The 18646-nt window shown below is 52.8% G+C and overlaps 1 protein-coding gene across 21 annotated transcripts in view; it reads left to right on the plus strand.

Moving 5' to 3' along the window:
* Positions 1-18646, plus strand: part of MINK1 (misshapen like kinase 1) — a 47415-nt gene that overhangs the window by 18714 nt on the left and 10055 nt on the right. For 20 of the 21 annotated variants that reach the window (XR_015148012.1, XR_015148013.1, XR_015148011.1 and 17 more), the window contains exons 2-11: positions 12049-12114; positions 13764-13820; positions 13922-14047; positions 15811-15921; positions 16295-16385; positions 16778-16908; positions 17229-17283; positions 17394-17472; positions 17704-17879; positions 18294-18363. Coding sequence is in view for 18 of the 21 variants with exons in the window: in XM_086359413.1 (XP_086215539.1) it covers positions 12049-12114; positions 13764-13820; positions 13922-14047; positions 15811-15921; positions 16295-16385; positions 16778-16908; positions 17229-17283; positions 17394-17472; positions 17704-17879; positions 18294-18363 (962 nt within the window). In the remaining 3 variants the exon portion in view is untranslated. Of the gene's footprint in view, positions 1-2663; positions 2871-12048; positions 12115-13763; positions 13821-13921; positions 14048-15810; positions 15922-16294; positions 16386-16777; positions 16909-17228; positions 17284-17393; positions 17473-17703; positions 17880-18293; positions 18364-18646 lie in introns of those variants that run through there. The other variant, XM_086359411.1, reaches the window with a different exon arrangement.

The raw sequence follows: 18646 nt of genomic DNA on the forward strand, positions 1-18646 counted from the left end.
CCACTTTCCACACTGAGCCCTTGGTGTAGGAATGGGGGTAACACAACACACTCCCTGGGTCATTGGCGGGTGGGGGGCGGGATGAGACTGACTCAGGCCTCGGAGGGCCTCCTCCTGTTGACACAGGCAGGCGTCTGGACCTGCTGGGTCCTTGGGGCTGTGTCTGCTTTCTGTGCTTGGGGACGAAGGAAGAGGGAACCTGAGGAAACCTCCTGCCACTCCCCCACCCCCACCGCAGCCCACACATCCACTCCCATTCGCCTCCTCTTACACCCATCCTTTCCCCAAACACACACCCTCCTGTATCTCTTCTCATAGGCGAACATGCACATATGTCCTTTAGTTGCTTACAGCTAACTGAAGGACATCTCTCCACCAGGACAGTGCCCCCTGCCCAAGCCCCTGCGGGCACTGACTGCCTGCATCCCTGTGGGGCTCAAACTGCCGGGAAACCTGTCTGACCCCCACCCCGCCGCCTGGCCCCTTCCCGGTGGGGGCTCCGATAGCAGGGGCTTAGGGTTAGTGATCTGGTTGGTCGTGGTACGAGGGACAGGGTTTGAAGCTGCATTTGCACGGCAGTCAGTGGTTTAGCACTTGGATGGTTGGCATGTAGGGGTGGCTTCAAGGCCTTGGTGAGCTGCTAGGAGACTGAAGGCCCCCTCCTCCAGGCTGTGCCTTGGTGCCAGCCCTGCCTGTGCCCCCCTCTTCCTTTTCCTGAGGGCCTGCTGGGTCACAGGAAGAGCTCAGGAAAACAGGCCTATTGTTTTCTTCAGGGAGGGAGGGTGGGAGGCCCTCCCAGCCCAGTCTAGTCTCAGCACCAGATAAACAGAGACTCCACAGGCCCTGGCAGCCCTGCTCTTCCAGGCAAGAGGGTGGTTTGGCCGCAGCCTCCATCACGCCAGCTCTTGTCGGTCCCCTCTGTGGACCGCAAGTTCCCATTCTCTTTGCTGAGTGGCCCTGCAGTTCTTTTCCCTATCCTCTATCGACGTCACAGGTTCTCTGAGCCTTTGGTCCTCTGTGGAGTCCTGGTGTGCTTGGCGACAGGGGAGGTGGGGCTGAGGCCCGCACTTGTCCTCCTGTCCCCCAGCCCGGGGGCAACCCCACCTCCTGGCACTGCTCCCCCGTGGAGGGGTGGGTGGGATGGCACCTTGCCTAGGTTAGGGAGCCACACCAATTGCAGCAGGAGGACCTGCCAGGGCATATCCCAGTAAATAATCACAGCGGGGCCTGAAGTGCAGGAGAGACCGGACCTTCCCTGGTGTCTTCCCCAAGGATTCTCAGCCCTCCCCAAACTTCAGAGTTCTGGTTCTTTCTACCATTCCAGCAGCCTCCTAGAATCTCCTGGAAGGGACAGACCCTTCCAGCTCTGAAAATTCTGTCCGATTCGTAGGTCAGCAAAAAAGTGGGGGTCAGATTTGCCACTCCTACCTGCTTCTCCGGCAGCTGCCTCACAAGCAGCATTATCTCTGAGGCTTCAGTGTATGTAACTCTTCTCAGCATGTTAATTCTCCATTCTGGCGTCTTGATTTATAAGCTCCTCAAAGGTAGAGCCAAGGTTTAAGAAGGCACTCTTTGGCAGGCAATTTAAAAAGATGCTGCAAATATTGACACTAACAGTTTGCATTTACTAAAGTACTTCGGAAACCCCTGTCCCCCTTGGGGGATTTCATCTCCATGCAGAGCAGACACCACACACATGACTCCCCGCTTGGAGGTGGATGATCTTGAAGCAACAGCACAGGGAGGCACGTGGTCAGAGCAGCACCGAGGCCAGGGTTCGACCTGCCAGCTCTGGGCCACTTCAGGAAATGTTGACCCCAAACCTGAGGGGCTGGCCTGCTTTTACCTTTCTGTCACCTGCCCTTCATCCTGGATTCCCCTGTGACTCCCGACCTCTCCTGTGGATTTCTGGGCACCTGCACGCCAACTGTGAGGGAGCAGTTGGGGCTCTCCTTCTCTCCTCCTGTGTCTTGCAGCCGAGCCTCACGGCTCCTTCATCCTTGAACTTCAGTTCTTGCTGCCTGCCACCGCATCCCAGCCAGGCCTCAAACATGGATGCATAAGCTCTTCTGCATTTTCTCTTGGGAAATAGTCACTGCCTTCATTTTTCACCAAACTATTCCTTGGTTTTCAGAGAAGGAAGAGGAGAATGCCAGTCAGTACTGGTCCCCAGGCCTCAGAGTAACTGCCTTGCTATTTGTGAGAGCTCTGTCACCATCTTCCCCTTATCCTTTCTCCAGATGTGAGCTGGGGGCGGGGGCAAGGTCAGTCCAGGGAGCCCCTTGAGGATTAGCAGAGCAAGGGAGAAAGCCCCCAAGACAGTTTGTGCCCAGTGCTCTCCTGACCAGTCCCAGCAGTGAGCAGAGCCCCCAGTGAAGGTACAGGTAGGCACCTTGGGAAGGATCAGGGCCCTGTGCCCAGTCCTATTTAGCTAACTTTTATCGAGCACACAGCCGGTGCCAAATGCCGGGGAGATTCTGAAGCACAAGGCAGGGCCTTCAGGAAGTCTTGGGCTACAGCTGGGCAGACTGACACACGGGAAATCATGAGAGGGGAACTGAGGACAGGAGTCTGAAGGGATGGCCCAACTCCTGCTGCCCCCCTGCCTACCCCAGGGGTCTCCTGTCTATCCATCCAGCTTGGTGCCTCTTCCCTCCCCCCAGGCCCTCCAGCTCTTATCTTCCACTTCTTCCAGAAAGCTCTCCTTGACCAAACCCACCTCCTCCTTGCTCTGCTGGCATTTAAAGGTTAAATCAGCAAGCATCTGAGCACCTCGCGGATGCTTAGAAACATACCTGGTGCTGTGAGAAAAACAGGAATCGGCGCCAGCTGATGCCCGAATCGTTCGAGGGCAGTGTCCTGCGTGAGCGGTATGTCACTACGTGAGTGCACGTGTGGGTCGGGATGAAAGGTGGCTTGTGGACGCCATCCCTTGAATTGCACCTGGAGGCACATCTCCCTGCAGAGTTACTGCAGATAGCATCACTGCTGTCTCTTCATACCCGGACACGTACAGTTACAAATCACAGACGACATCATGCGGCGTGAAGTCCAGTGCCATGTGATGTCTCCCTGGCAGTTTTTGACCTGGATGAGGGGGTCTGTCAGGTGTCTCACAGCCCCACTCTTCAGTAACTGATCCGAACACTTTGCTGCCTTCCACAACCTCTCCACCAACTGAAGACCTGGTGGCTCAGACGGTAAAGAACCTGCCTACAATGCAGGAGACCCAGGTTCAGTCCCTGGATCAGGAAGATCCCCTGGAGAAGGGAATGGCAACCCCCTCCAGTGTACTTGTTTGGAGAATTCCATGGATAGAGGAATCTGGCGGGCTACAGTCCACGGGGTCTCAGAGGTGGACACAACTGAGAAACTGACTTGCACTTTCACTTACAGGAAGTGCTTGGTAACATAAACCCTTGTGAGTGAAAGTAGCCACAGACTTACTCCACATGCTCACGATTCAACAAAAGTGATTTTGCGTATGACACAGAGAGCTGCCCATAATAAAACATTTGGGCGCCCATATCTGTGCAAGTCTGTAAAGCTCTCATACCAGGTGGCAACCGGGTACCACCTGAGTGTGGTTCCTGCCCTGAAAGAACAACTCTTCTACTTCAGGAGATGAGACATAATCGTGCGAAAAGTTAAATAATGAGGTTATGGTCCGGCTTGTTTAGTTACAAGGAACCTCTCAAGTGAGGCTGGATACAAGAAGTTGTAGCAGAGACTCTGGAGCCAGGCTATGTGCATTCAAATGCTGGCGCTGCCACTTCATTAGCCATTTGACTTTGGGCAAGTTATTTACCTTCACCAAGCCTCTGTTTCCTCATGTGTAAAGTGGGAATCACAGTAGTATCAATATCGTGGAGTTTTGTGGGATTAATTGGTAGTAGTGCTATCATGTTGATTTTGATTTACTTGAAGTTTCCGAGTCTCACTGCAGTCTGAGCACATGAACAGCGTGCAGCACAGCCAGTTCCTTGGAGCTGGAACTGTAGGGTGATTCTGAGTCGTGGTAAAACCAGGCACAGCGAGCACCAGTTAGTCCCCTGTACCCCCACTTCCCTCGCCCTCCACTCTGTTCTGTTCTCAGCCGGCCTCTCTGCTCACAACAACCTCTGCCACCCTGACTCTCCAGGTACCTTCCTGGTGTCTTCCCTCTGTGTTTTAGTTGGAATGGCCTAGAGGGAAATTTGCCCTCATTCCTCTTTTCTCTTGGTTTCAGACTGGCTACCCTTGGATCAGGAGCCCATCTTTTGGACTCATGAGCTATGATTGGGGTAAAAAAGAAACCACATGGTTGAAAACAGGGTCCCTTAGCAACAGGAACTTTGATTAGGCCTGGAAGTTGAATTTTGAGGGCAGACCTGGGCTCCTCTGCTTCCTGGCTGTGTGTAACCCTGGGCATGTCATTTAATTGCTCTAATATTCCTTCCCTGTAAAATAAATATGCCAATAACATCTACCTTACAGTTTGCTATAAGATTATACTTCTCAAGCACTCAGCAGTACCAGGACCAAAGGAAATGCTGAGAACCTGCTAGCTGTTTAATTATTACAGGGATGTTGGGAGGGTAGGCAATGAGAGAGAGCTCCGAGACAGAAAATGTGGGAGATGTCTCATGAGGTGGTCAAGGTAAGAGGCACAGGGATGGGACAGATAAGAGCATCCTTGCTCAGAGAGTCCCGGGAAGGCTGTTAGACCCCATCTGTCATCCTTATTGTTGCCCTTGCCTGATTGCCCAAGTCTGGGGGATCACGAGAGAGCAACCACAGAACTGGAGAGTTGTTTGGTGTCTGCCTTCCCCATCAGAACACTGTTACAGCAGGGACTGCCCCATTTTACTCAACTTTCTTCCAGAGCCTAACACAACTCCTGGCACATGGTAAAGAAGTAATACATAGTCATCAGGTTGGCAGCTTTGTGGAATGTGAACCTGAGCATTTAAAATCATATGGTTATGGGGACTTCCCTGTCAGTCCAGCCATTAAGACTCCATGCTTCCAGGGCAGGGTATGCGGGTTCAATCTCTGGTCGGGGAACTAAGATCTTACATGCTGCGTGGCATGGCCAAAAAAAAAAATAGAGACAGAACCAGAAAGTTTTCTCATTGAAAGGGAACCCAGAGAGGTTAAGTGACTTGCCCACAAACATGCAGCCTGTTAGCAGCAGAGCCAAGAAAAGAAACCAGGTTGTCTAATTCTAAATTATATATGTACTTATATTTTATCATTGTCTGTGTTTGTCTTAGGACTTTTTCACATGTGTTATTAGCACTTTGAGGGGTCCCTTCCATGTGAGTAGGTTAACTTTCTTAGGGTGGCAATTTTCACTGTCAGCAATAATTTATGGAGTAGTATGAGAGGGGCTTTAGGGTTATTATTTTTAACAACAGTTCTATTGATGTGTAATTCACATAGCACAAAATTCACCCTTTCACAGAATTTTAAAGTGGTTCTTGGTGTATTTACAGACTTGCTATCACCACTGTCTAATTTCAGAACATTTTCTTCAGCCCCAAATAAAACCCAGTACCCGTTAGCAGTCACTACAATTCCTTCCTCCCAGCCCCTGGAGGAGGACTAATCGATCTGCTTTCTGTCTCTAAGGATTTGCCTATTACAGACGTTAAACATAAATGGAGCTGTAAATATGTGAAGTTTTTTTTGAACTGCCTTCTTTCATTTAGGGTAACGTGTTCAAGGCTCATCTGTCGCTGTAGCATGTATTGTTATTACTTCATACCTTTTTGTTGCCAAAGAATATTCCATTATTGGAATGTCCATAAATAGATACATCATATTCATTCATCAAGTGATGGACATTAGGCTGTTTCTGCTTTTGGGCTGTTATGAATAAAGCTGCTGTGAACATCTTATGTACAGATTTCTGTGTGTTCGTATGTTTTCAGTTGCATTGGGTATCTAAGAGTCAAATTGCTGGGTCATGTGGTACCTGAGAAACTGCTAAACCGTTTTCCAGAGTGACAGCCCCATTTTGCCTTCACACCAGCAGGGCACGAGGGTTCCATGCTCTCCAGGTCTTCTTCAGTGCTTGCCATTGCCCGTCATTTCGGTTAAAGCTGTCTTCATGGGTGTGAAGTGGTGTCTTGTTGTGGTTTTGATTCTTCCTTCCCTAGGGACTCGTAGAGCATCTTTTCACCTGCTTATTGGCCACTGTGTATCTCTTTTGGAGAAATGTCTATTCAGATCCTTTGCTCGTTTTAAAATTATTTGTCTTTTTATTGTGGAGTTATTTTATTCTCAAGTTTTTTTAGTATTCTGTATACAAGTCCCTTGTCAGATATAAATCCTTTATCTACATGTCCCTTATCTCTGATATGTAATTTCAGATGTTTTTTTTCCAATCCTGTGGGTTGTCCTTTTACTTTTTTGATGCTGTTCTGTGAAACACACAGTTTTAGGCTTTGATGAAGTCCAATTTGCCTTTTTTTTTTTTTTTTTTGTCTTTTGTTACTTATGCTTTCAGTACCATACATAAGAAACCATTCCCTGATCCAAGATCATGAAGACTTACTCCTGTGTTGTCTTTTGATTTTTTATTGTTTTAGCTCTTACCTTTTTAGAGCCATGATCAATTTTGGGTTAATTTTTTGTGTATGGTATGACATAAGGGTCCAAATTCATTCTTTTAAATATGGATATCCAGTTTGTTGAAAAGAATGTTGAATGATCTTGGTACCCTTGTTGAAAATCAATTGACCACAGATTGAAGAGTTTATTTTTGGATTCTCAATTCCAGTCTATTGATCTATGTCTGCCATTGTGCCAGTATCACATGGTCCTGATTGCTGTAGCTGTATAGTAAGTTTCCAAGTTGAGCAGTGCAAGTCCTCTAACTTCATTCTTCCTTTTAAAGACATGTTGTCTCTTGGATCCTTTGCATTTTCATATGACTTTTAGGTGAAACTTGTCAATTTCTGTCCAAAAAAGCCACCTGGGTTTTTGATAAAAGTACACTGAATGTGTGGATCTTAGTAGTACTAAATCTTCTGGTCCATAAATGCAGGATGTTTTTCCATTTACGTAGGTCTTCTTTCATTTCTTTGAACAGTGTTTTACAGTTTTCAGTGTACATGTCTCACACTTCTTTGGTTTGGTTTATTCTTTCTGATACTCTTATAAGTGGAATTATTTTCAGAATTTCCTTTCTGGATCATTAATTGTAGTATACAGAAATAAGAGTTGGTTTTCATATATTGGTCTTGTATCCAGCAACCTTGTTGAACTTGTCAATGAGTTTAATAGATAAGATCAATGTGTGAAGTTGAGGTTGAAATTCATGGGTTGGATAGCTTGTGGTGGGCTAGAATGGCTAGTGATTTCCTGGAGAAAAAAAAAAGAACAAAAAACACCACCACCACTTGGAATTTGACTTGGCTAACAGGAGAGGTCATCTTTTGGCGGGATTGGCCCCTGACATAGATAAAAGGGGCATGAGTTGAGTCAGTGCAGATGGAGGTGCTGAGGCGCCCTTGTAGGAGAGCAGTAGTTCTCCACCACTGTGCCTCCTTTCAGATCCCTGATGCTTCCTTTCACCTGTTAGTAACTCCCCAAAGCAGCACAGCCTCTCCGAAAGAGGCCACTGACTTCCACATTGGAATTACCCAGGAGATCTGTTAAACATACAGATTCCCCTCCTCACCCCAGACCTGCAGTGCTAAATAGGAATCTCTGGAGCAGGATCTAGGATTCTCACATATCCTAAAGCATCCTGTCTAGCTTCCGTTCCCAAGCTTTTCCAGCCTTATGCAGGCCCCAGGCTCCCGCTTAGCAAATGATCTTCCCTCCGACGTAATCACCTATGTCACAGTCACTGGGAATTCATGGAGCTCCCCCATCTTCTTTTGTCTTTAATCTCGACAGAGCAGTGACTCTTCACGTCTCGTTTCTTCCTGTCCTTCTCTCGCCCTCCTTCATTTAGTTACCTGTACCCTTGACCCCGTCCCTTTCCACCTGCCAGCTGAACAAGAACCAGGCTGCTGAGAACAGAGTCTGAGCACCAAGGCACAGAGCTGGAGGAGGCTCCAGAGCTGTGCCCTTGTGCAGACGGGCAGGCCAGGACCGCCTAGTGGGTTCCCAGGAGCAGAGCATTTCCCTTTGGGGATGCCCCTTCTAGATCACCATCAAAGAGGGTCGCCATGCATGCAGACAGGCAGATATATGAAGGGCCCATATCTGAAGCCAGATCAATGCATTAAATCATATTTGAACTGTGTATTATGTATTTCTGGGCATTCTGAATCCTTGAGTATGGCACTGTTGTATTTGATCAGTGCTGTAATCCACTGATGCAGTTTACATACAAATAGATGCATATGCACCCATATATATCATTAAACAGCAAGTTGTCAGGCATCAGCATTCGCTTTTTAGTCTTCCTCCCTTAAGTATTTGAGATCTTCCCTATTTTGAAAACCCTCTTGTCTGACTTTGCTCCCTCCTCTAGCCGTCATCTGCTTTTCCCCTTCCTTTCCAAGTCGGACTTCTCCAGCAAGGGTGCTGCCCCCAGAGCCTTCACTTCCTCATCACTCCACCTCCCCCCAGCCCCCGTCATCTGCTCTCACCACTATGGTCTGCACGGGGATGCCCAGTGGGGCCTTGGCGCTGAGGCCAGTGACGCTTTTCTCAGTCCCCTCTGACCACCTCCCCTCTGGTGTCTGTTCCTCTGCTCGCCCGTGTGCAGCACGTGGCCCTTCCTCAGGGGCTGGCCTTGGCCCTTCTAGTCCTCATTCCCTGTGCACCCACCCTGAACACCATTTCCCACACTCACGAACGGTCTTTAAATCTTAACCCTCAGACCCTTGTTTCTAGCTGCCTGGTAGACATTGACTTCTATGCATCCCCAGACATCTCAAACTTAACATCCAAACCCAAGCTGCTGTCCCTCAGCAGGGCCTGGGCTTCCCTGCTCTTCAGTTCTTGTCACCACTCAGACACTACCTCTTCCAGGGAGCCTGCCTTAGATTCCCACCCTGAGTCAAATTCTGTCCCCTGAAACCGCAGAGCTGGTTTATTACCCAGTCCAGCTTCCTCTTAGCTGTGTGAGGAAGACAGGCCCTGGACAGTTAAATACTTGCTCAGGGACACATAGCTATGTCCCCCTAGAAATCACTCTCCAGCGCTCTTTCCGCTACTCCAGACTGGAGTGCCTTCCATTGCTCTCATGGAGCATAACCACCGGGTGTCCACGTGTCCACGCTGGGGTGCTTGGCCTGTCTGGAAAATCACATGGCCCTTGAGGGGCTGTCCGTGCTTCTCATACAGCATGGTTGAGATCCCCATTGTGCCTCACTGAGAACTTGTCACATAGTCAGATAAATATTTAATGGATAAATAGAAGAAGACGAAGTCACCTGGCAGATCTCCCCAGATTAGGGCCCAGGGCAGGGCCAGTGTAGACACTCAGGCAGTATTTAGCGGTTGTCTGATGATGGGGCAACTTTCAGTATCTGGCTGAGGTGTTTGGACTCCCTTCTGGGCAGAGGAGCAAACTCAGGAAGGCAGGGTGAAGCAGAAGGCAGGGTGGCGAGGCAGGCGCTCCAGGAGGGAGGGGGTGGAGGGATGGGCCTGGAGTAGCAGCTTCGGGAATGGAGAGGAGGAGACACATGGGCATCTTGAAAGAAGGAACTGGGGAGAGGATGCTGCCAAGGTGGGGCTTGGGTGAGGGTGGTGCTGTCGTTGAGCAGAGTGGGGCCAGGCCTCCGTGGAGCATGTTCCCTAGAGGATGTTTCAGACCAGGACTCCTGTGTCACACGCACAGTCTCAACTTAATTCTCAGAATAACCCTTTCAAGTAAGTGTGGTCAGCCTGGCCGGGGGTCAGGAAACAGGCTTGAGACCATTAAATCCATGTCTGAACGTGAGTGTCTGACCTCACAGGCTGTCCTTTTCATCCCTTGGTGCCTCCCAAACAGAGCCTAAGGAGTCAGACTGGGAGCTCAGGTTACAGCTTCTGTTTGTGTTGATCCGAGGTGATGATGCTGTGTCATTGTGACTCTGCCAGGCCGCTCTTATCCCCCTCTTAGATTAGGAACATCAGAAAATCAAGTCCATGCGTCCTTTCTCCTGTCTCCGTCCATTTCAGAAAGAATTAAGATGCAAGAAAGGACTTCCCAATGGTTAAGAGTTTAGAGGCCCCAGGATGGATGAGGCCATTCTCTGGGAGAGATTTTTTAGGGAAGTGAGTTCCCTTCAAGCCTCTGAGTCTAGACTTGCAGGTGGATAAGATAACTTCTTCTAGGTCCCTTGCAGCTCTCAGGTTCAAGCAGACCTCTTGTCAGCCCCTCTCCCTTTCCTGTGGGGCCTGCTGATTTTTAGACCTATTCAAGGGTTTTGTTTTGTTTTATTTAGTAACTTAAGTTGGAGCTAAGTAATTGAACACAGGGAGAAGGCGATGGCACCCCATTCCAGTACTCTTGCCTGGAAAATCCCATGGATGGAGGAGCCTGGTAGGCTGCAGTCCATGGGGTCGCTAAAAGTCGGACACGACTGAGCAACTTCACTTTCACTTTTCACTTTCAGGCATTGGAGAAGGAAATGGCAACCCACTCCAGTGTTCTTGCCTGGAGAATCCCAGGGACGGGGGAGCCTTGTGGGCTGCTGTCTATGGGGTCGCACGGAGTCGGACACGACTGAAGCGACTTAGCAGCAGCAATTGAACATAGAACCAGGAAATTCTTGGTCTGGCCAGCTCAAGCCCCTTCAGAGCAGGTGGAAGGAGTCTCTCTGCAGCTTCTGTCAAGGCTCCCGCAAACCTGGCCAGTTCTGGAATGTTCTTTCAGGCTGCTGCTTGCAAAGCCCGGAGCTAGGTGCTGGACAGGCAAGTAAGCAGGGAGGATTCAGTCCCTTCCTTCCAGGATTTGCAGACAAGTTGGTGCATAGTTACGGCGTGTGGAGGCACGGGCTCTGATGAGGATGTCTGGGAACCGGGCCACATTTCTGGTCCTCCCAGGACGTTCCTGAGGCGGGGGTCTCCCTGGTCTCCAGCCCATCCAGGTTACCTTGCACGTCCCCTTGCTTCAGTGGGTGAAGGAGGAGGCGTTCTTTTGATTTATTTGGTTTTGGGAGTTTCTTTGGTTGTTTTTACAGAAACCCTATCTTGGTTTTCAAAACCAGAGAGAAAGGAACTTTATATGATATACTTTGAGGATTGTGGGCAACGAGGCACAGGTGTTGGCTGGGGAGTTTGTTTCCTGAGGGCATGTGCCTCCCCCTCCATCCTGCAGGTGGGGGAGAGCCTGCCTGTGACCCCAGGCGCCCCTGGCCGGCCTTGGCTTGCAACCCCACCTCCCAATCCCTCTCTCTCAGAAAGGAGCCCTGCCCAGAGGGTGCCGGTGGCCTCCCTGCAGCTGCGCTGCTCAGCTCAGCAGGCCATGAGCCCCTTTGGAGGCGTTTGTCTGAGCCCTGCGGGCCCTCGCCCCTCCTCTCCTGGTTCCACTTGGCTCCAAACAAGGGGAACTGAAAGTTCTCCCTTCACACTGCCTCTCCCTGCTCTCCATCCCCCGTCCTGCTCCAGATCCCTCTACCCCACCAAATGCTGGGAGCCCTGGGCTCAGGACTGGGAAAGGGGAGAAGGTGGCTCGCGTGCTCCAGCTCCTCCTAGCTTTCCTCATCCCTGCTTTTATTTTCACTGCACATGTGCCTGTGCCAGGCACCGACCTAATAAGCATTTTGTGGGCGTTTGAAGTTGCCACCAGCCCAGAGGTGGGTACTCAGGTGTCCCCCCATGCGGATGAGGCCACAGGCTCTCAGAGGTCGTCACTGAGTCTGAAAGCAGCAGCCTGTCTAAATAGCCAGCGGGGCTCTGCCTCGTGTTTTCTCTCCCCTTCTTCTGGCTTTCCCCTCCCCAAACATGAACTCTGACCCAGTCCTGGAAAAGGGCAGCTCTCCATCAGCCCCCCAGCAGCTCCATTAACACAGTCATTCTCAACTCCTGGTCAAACAGCCTTCCCCGAGGCCTCTAGCTCGTGTTCCTGTTCTGAAGTGCATATACCTCATTCTTTCTTTCCCCCTGCCCCCTCAGGACCCTGCAGGCATCTTCGAGCTGGTAGAGGTGGTCGGCAATGGCACCTACGGACAGGTGTACAAGGTGAGGCTATGGGTGTGGTGGGAGGGGGCCCTCTCCCATGGGCCTCTCTGGAGTGGGCTGTGGTCTGGAGATTTGACAGGGGCTGGAGGGATTACAGGGGCCCGGGGCCCTGGGAAAGGAGGGGGCCCAGGGAGGGAGAGGAAAGGGATAAAGTCAGGAGGAAAGGAAGCAGCGAGAGGCGGGTGTTTTTGCTGGCCTCTACCTCTGAGCTTAGAACCAGCCCTGGGTGTGGCAGGAACAATCTGGAGCTGGGTGGGGTGAGGAACGGGGACATGCAGGGCAATGGGAAGGGTATGGGGACATGTGTGACTGAGCTCAGAAGTACAGGTTTGGCTTCTCCTGAGTCCACAGGAGACCTAGGACTCGGGGTTGGTGGGACCTAGAGGGGGCACCCTCAGCAGAGGGGAACCCACTTTCTTGAGCCCCCCTGACCGGCCTGCAGCAGGACTGGGACCGGAGCGCAAGCCTTCTGCTTTTGAGGCTGCCTCCCTCCCCCGCCTCCACAGCAGTGGCATTTCCTCGACCACGGACTGTGGCTTTTGGCCTGGCCAGTCTGGCCCTTCACGTGGTCTAACCACCGGTCACACTCCACGGGGGGAGGCAGCCACAGCGGAGAGGTACTCAAGGTGGATGCTGCCCCCAGGCACGCGCCTGGCTGCTTCGGCTCTAACTATGGCACTCAGCCTCTTCACGAGCCTCCTGTGTCTCAGGGGCCAGGGTTTCCTGGGTCACTGGGACTACCCACCTCTTACCCTTCTTCTCTGTAAGCTTGGAAAGCAGGTGCACCCCCACCCCAATCACCCCATCTCTTGCCTAGTTGTTGCCATGGAAATAGCAGCTCTATGTTCTGCTTCTCTGGGCTTAGGGGTCGTGAAAAACTGCTGGGGATAAAAATAATCCTTGGGCTGGCAGTCCCCCCTACACACACACCTTTCTCTTCCCCAGGAAGCCTTGGACTTTCCTACTGGAGCCTGAGATGACTCCTGCTAGGAATTTTGGAAGGATGATGGGGGGGCAGAAGGGGAATGGCAGGAACACGCTCTAGAAGTTTCTTCCCATTCGCACTGGTGGTGGGGTATCCACACAGCAGTCAGCCCTCCCGTGTTTCTCCCAAGTTCCCTAAAATCTCAGCCCTGTCTACTCTCTCCTGTTAACAGTAATAAAAAGCCCTGTGTATGTGGCTGGGGGTGGGGGTGATTCTGGGAAAGGCCCCCTGTCCAGAGAGGTGAATCAGGAGAGGACCCAGGCAGTCTGTCTTGCATAGAAGATGCTGGAGAGGCAAAGCCCTCCTTTCCCAGCCGCCTCTCCCAGCTCCATGCCGCTCCATCTGAGGATTGAGAGGGAGCCCTCACTCGCTGCTCTAACTTTCAGACAAGGCTATCTAAGCCAGAGAGGCTGGGACAAAGCACAAGTGTCTCTCCCTCATCCCTCTTGAGTGTTTCAGGAGAGGAGACCCTTCGTCTTTATCCAGCTTAGCACTTGGAATCCAGGCGCGGTGATTTTTCTACGACCGACTCATAAACTGAGGTGTCTAGCCAGGGGCATTTTCTAAGAAAGAAAGCAGCCAAAAATTGTGGGCTCTCCCTGAATTAAGCCCCTTCCGAGTGCAGACCTGACCCCCCACCCATGCCTGGCTCTCCATCCTGCAGGGTCGGCATGTCAAGACTGGGCAGCTGGCTGCCATCAAAGTCATGGACGTCACGGAGGTAAGGCGTGTATAGGGCAGGGGGAGGGTCGGAGTGTTGAGAAGGGGGCTTGCGGGGGGCGGGGGGGGACTCTCAGGGTTCACCTCTCCCTATTCACGTAGGATGAGGAGGAAGAGATCAAACAGGAGATCAACATGTTGAAAAAATACTCTCACCACCGCAACATCGCCACCTACTATGGGGCTTTCATCAAGAAGAGCCCCCCAGGGAACGACGACCAGCTCTGGGTGAGGAGTGCCCCTCGCCTGCCCCAGTTAGTGCATCTGTTCTCCTGCCTCTGAGCACAGATCCTGGGAAAGCAGGACATCTAATCTGTGCGGGTGGTGGCAAGACTTGGGCCCCTCCCAGCAGCGCACAAGCCTCTCAGGATGATTACTTTCCAATTACTTGGCCACAGCTCGCTTAGCTCTTTGGGGCCTCCCCCAAATTCCCTCCAGGCTTGGAACATTCCTAAGAGTCATCGCCTTCCCGGCCTGGGCACTGTTGCCCGCTAATTCCCCCGCCTCACCCTTTCTGGGGCTCAGCCCAGCCTGGAGGAGAGGGCAGCAGGGAACACAGCCATGGCTGGGGGACTGGGCCTCAGACCAGGTCCCCCTCCCAGCAGTTGCTGCTGCTCCCCCATCCCTGGGATTCTCCAGGCAAGAACACTGGAGTGGGTTGCCAGTTCCTTCTCCAATACATGAAAGTGAAAATGAAGTTGCTCAGTCGCTAGACAAGTACTTACTGAGCGCCCTCTGTGTACCCTGCACAGATAATCATGAGTTGTGGTCCCTGCCTCCAAGGCACTTAGTCTTTTTTGGGTGGGGAGAGACACACATAGAGAAAGGCAACCAGCTGTGTGTAGTGGGAGATTAAGGGCTGGAAGCTGAGCGCTAGTGACCCGGCGCCCCCTTGTGGACCCCATCCTCCCCTCCAGCTATGGGAGGGGCGCCCCAGATGTGCAAATTACCTCTTTGGCGCATGCAAATACAGGCACCTCAAGCCACCTTTTTTTTTTTTTTGCATTGGATGCAGCTTGTAGGAAACATACAGTGAAAACATTTGGATGGGCGTACTGATCCCCCGGGATTTGTTTGGCCTCTGCTTTGGGTCCCTGGAGGTGGGAAACATACAGTGAAAACATTTGGACGGGCGTACTGGTCCCTCAGGATTTGTTTGGTCTCTGTTCTGAGTCCCTAGAGGTGCCGGCCAGCCAGAGTTCTTCTCATCTCCAGCCTCGGCCTGGCCTGTTTACAGACATTGTGCTGAAGCCTCAGATTCCCTTCTGCAGCTCTCTGGTAGCCCTTGGGCTCTGTCTTGTCTCTCTAGCAGACCTGGGGACTTGCTGACTTGAGCCCCTTTCTTGTCTCTCTCAAGGGTTGGCCAGCTTTTCCTTTGAATGGCCAGACAGTAAATATTTGGGGCTCTGCGGGTCATAAGCTTCTAACAACTACTCAGCTCAGCCATAGACAATGCAGAGATGAAAACAGGAATGTCCCTTGACTCCAAAGAGCTTTATTTAAGACGCTAAGATTCAGTTTCATGTGATTCTTTGACTTTTATTTCAGCCGTTTAAAAATGTAAAAACCATGCTCAGCTTCTTGGCTATAGATTGCCGGACCCCTGCTCCAGAGCGGTGGTTCTTCACTCTCTGTTTGGGCTTTATGGGTCCCAGTGAGGATCTGATGGAAGCTTTGGCCCCTGCCGCAGGGAAAATGCACAAACCCATGTCATTCTGTCTGCAAGTTCAGGGATTCCCTGGGGTCCTCTTCTGGACCCAGACCATCACCTCCCTCAGCCCACCTGCCCTGTATCTCCCAACTGTGTCTCCTTCCCCTTTCTCTCCTAATCTCACCAAGTTCTGTGGCTTTTACTAGGGGTCTCATGGCCCCTGCTCTCCAGCTCATACCAATTCTGACCCAAGGACTCCAGTCCTCCCCCAGGGGCCTGGCACGGGAAGGAGGCCTTGCCTGACAGATACTTTTCCCTCCGGTCCTCCCTGGGACCATAGCTGGTGATGGAGTTCTGTGGTGCTGGTTCTGTAACGGACTTGGTGAAGAACACGAAAGGGAATGCCCTGAAGGAGGACTGTATAGCCTACATCTGCAGGGAGATTCTCCGGGTGAGTGCCAGGTCCCTCCCTGCCTCCTCCTCCCATCTCCCTGGAAGTGGGCCTTCCCTGCACTCACAGGGAAGGAGCTGGAACTGTGCCCCCTTGAAGGAACAGATGGCCTGATGCGGGTGCGGGTGGAGAACCCTCAGAGGGACCCAGCGCCTCTGTTTCCCAGCTCTGCCCTTTCCTTGGGGCCCTGCAGCTGGATCCTCCAGAGCCTCCAGTCTGAGGACACTACCCTCAAAGCTGAGCCTTAACCTGGGCTCCTGGCTCCCAGGTGGAGAGGGACAGCTCCCCCAGCCCAGCCCAGCCAGGTGCCTCCCCAGCCCCTCAACTCACATCCTTGTCCTCTAACAGCAAGAATACTTCCTCCCACCCCCAGGGTCTGGCCCATCTCCACGCCCACAAGGTGATCCACCGAGACATCAAGGGGCAGAACGTGCTGCTGACAGAGAATGCCGAGGTCAAGCTAGGTACGCCGACGCCTTCTGACCTCTAGCACGGAGTTGGGGACCCGTTTGTTCATTCCCTCTAGTGGCTCAAGCCCACCTCTCTACGGGCTGGGGGATTTGCTCCCCACCTTCTGCTGAACACTGCTGGAGAAGCTTTTTGTGTGCTCCCTGGTGTGTCCCGGTGCTGTGCCAGCCCCTCTGGGGAGATGGGTTTGTTTGGCCCCTTCTGCCTGGAATGCTGTCCCTTGGTCCTTTCACTCTGGTTTCTCCCCCAGACACTGGAAGACTAGTTCAGGGCCTTTGGGATGGATGCTGATGGGGTGAAGAGGTGGCCGGGTGGGGCTCACACAGGACAGCCCAGAGGGGGCCGCAGGTGCAGCGTTCCGTCATGGCCTTTGCCTCTGCCCTCCCAGTGGATTTCGGGGTGAGCGCACAGCTGGACCGCACCGTGGGCAGGCGGAACACGTTCATCGGGACCCCCTATTGGATGGCCCCCGAGGTCATCGCCTGTGATGAGAACCCTGATGCCACCTACGATTACAGGGTACGGGCGGGGAGGCAGCCAAGGGTAGGAAGTGAGATGGGGGCAATGGGCAGGTTGAAAATATTGGGAGCTTGAGCAGGTCAGGGAATGAAATGAAGGCCCAGGGTTGTGTTAGCAGTGAGAGGCAGGGGAAGGGTTTGTGACCAGGAAAGTACGGATGGGGAAGGTGGGGTAGCTGGAGGACAGTGAGGGTTGGAGCAGAGGGGCCTCAGGAAGGGTATGGACCAGGAAGCAACCCGGGGAGGAGAGGCTGGGGATAGTGGGAGAGGGGAGTTAGTGGTCAGCAGCGTTCACCAGTCCCTCTTTTCATGCCTCTGCAGAGTGACATTTGGTCTCTAGGAATCACAGCCATCGAGATGGCAGAGGGAGCCCCCCGTAAGTGCAGGGTTTGGGAACAAAGGGAGGGCCCAGAAGGAGCTGTAGGGAGGAGGTGGGGTCACGGGAGGCCGGTGAGACCAGCTGATGGTGCCTCTTCTGTGTTCCAGCTCTGTGTGACATGCACCCCATGCGAGCCCTCTTCCTCATCCCCCGGAACCCACCGCCCAGGCTCAAGTCCAAGAAATGGTAGGTCTTGGGGGATTGGTGTTTAACAAGGAGGCCCCCGCAAACAAGGCCTCCACCTTACCCCCTACCCCCAGGCCTGGGTCTGCACCGCCGAAGAGGGGGTGGGTAGGGGGCGCGCCTGGTGTGGGCAACACGGGGAGATGGGAGGGAAGTGGGTGACTTTTGGATGAATGAGTCCCCCCTTCTTCCTGGAACCACCCCCTTTCCGACATGAGCCACCATCGTCTCCAGGTCTAAGAAGTTCATTGACTTCATTGACACGTGTCTCATCAAGGCTTACCTGAGCCGCCCACCCACCGAGCAGCTGCTCAAGTTCCCGTTCATCCGCGACCAGCCCACCGAGCGGCAGGTCCGCATCCAGCTCAAGGACCACATCGACAGATCCCGGAAGAAGCGAGGCGAGAAAGGTCAGTGGGCGGGGAGGGAGGTGGAGGGTCTGGAACACATGTCCGCGCCCCTGCTCCTCTTCAGCCCTGGCTCCCCCTCAGGCCCCCTTCCAGGCCCAGCTCTCCCTGTCCAAGGAGATCTCCTTTCCCAAACTTCCAACCCCAGAGGGCTTTTTCCACCTTACCTGGGGAGGTCTAGAACTGCTCATGCACATGTGTGAATGCACGGACACTCCCACCCACATCCCGCCCACCATGGGGTCCTCTCCCCATCTCTGTCAAGGCCCAAACCTGGGACCCGCCGTCACCCCCATTGCTCCAAGGAGGCGTGCCATCCAGACAGACCTTCCTGGTTATCCCCATCTAAGGTTTCCCTAGCCCAGGGTGGGGTCTGGGGCACTGGGTGAAGAAACAGCAGTGATCTCCCCCCTGCAGAGGAGACGGAATACGAGTACAGCGGCAGCGAAGAGGAGGACGACAGCCATGGAGAGGAAGGGGAGCCAAGGTGGGCCTGGCAGGCGGAGGTGGGGGACCGTCACTGTCCGAGGGACAACAGTGGCCCTTGGCTTGGGGACTCAGCCTGGGGGTGGTAGACACAGACAGGTGGACCCATGGGACGGAGGCCCTGTGTGCTGAGACGGAGCAGAACAAATGCAGGAGCTGGAGGGAACTCAGGGCTGCAGGCTGGGGTGTTGAAGGAGTGCGAGCCCAAGGCGGGGCAGAAGGAGGACAGGTCTTCATTATCTGGGAGCAACCGAGGCGACCCCGTCTGGTTTGCTGAAGCACCT

This window comes from Bos grunniens, chromosome 19 (genome assembly GCF_055505025.1).
Source record: "Bos grunniens cultivar Pamir isolate PY7600 chromosome 19, Bosgru_T2T1.0, whole genome shotgun sequence".
Lineage (NCBI taxonomy): Eukaryota > Metazoa > Chordata > Mammalia > Artiodactyla > Bovidae > Bos > Bos grunniens.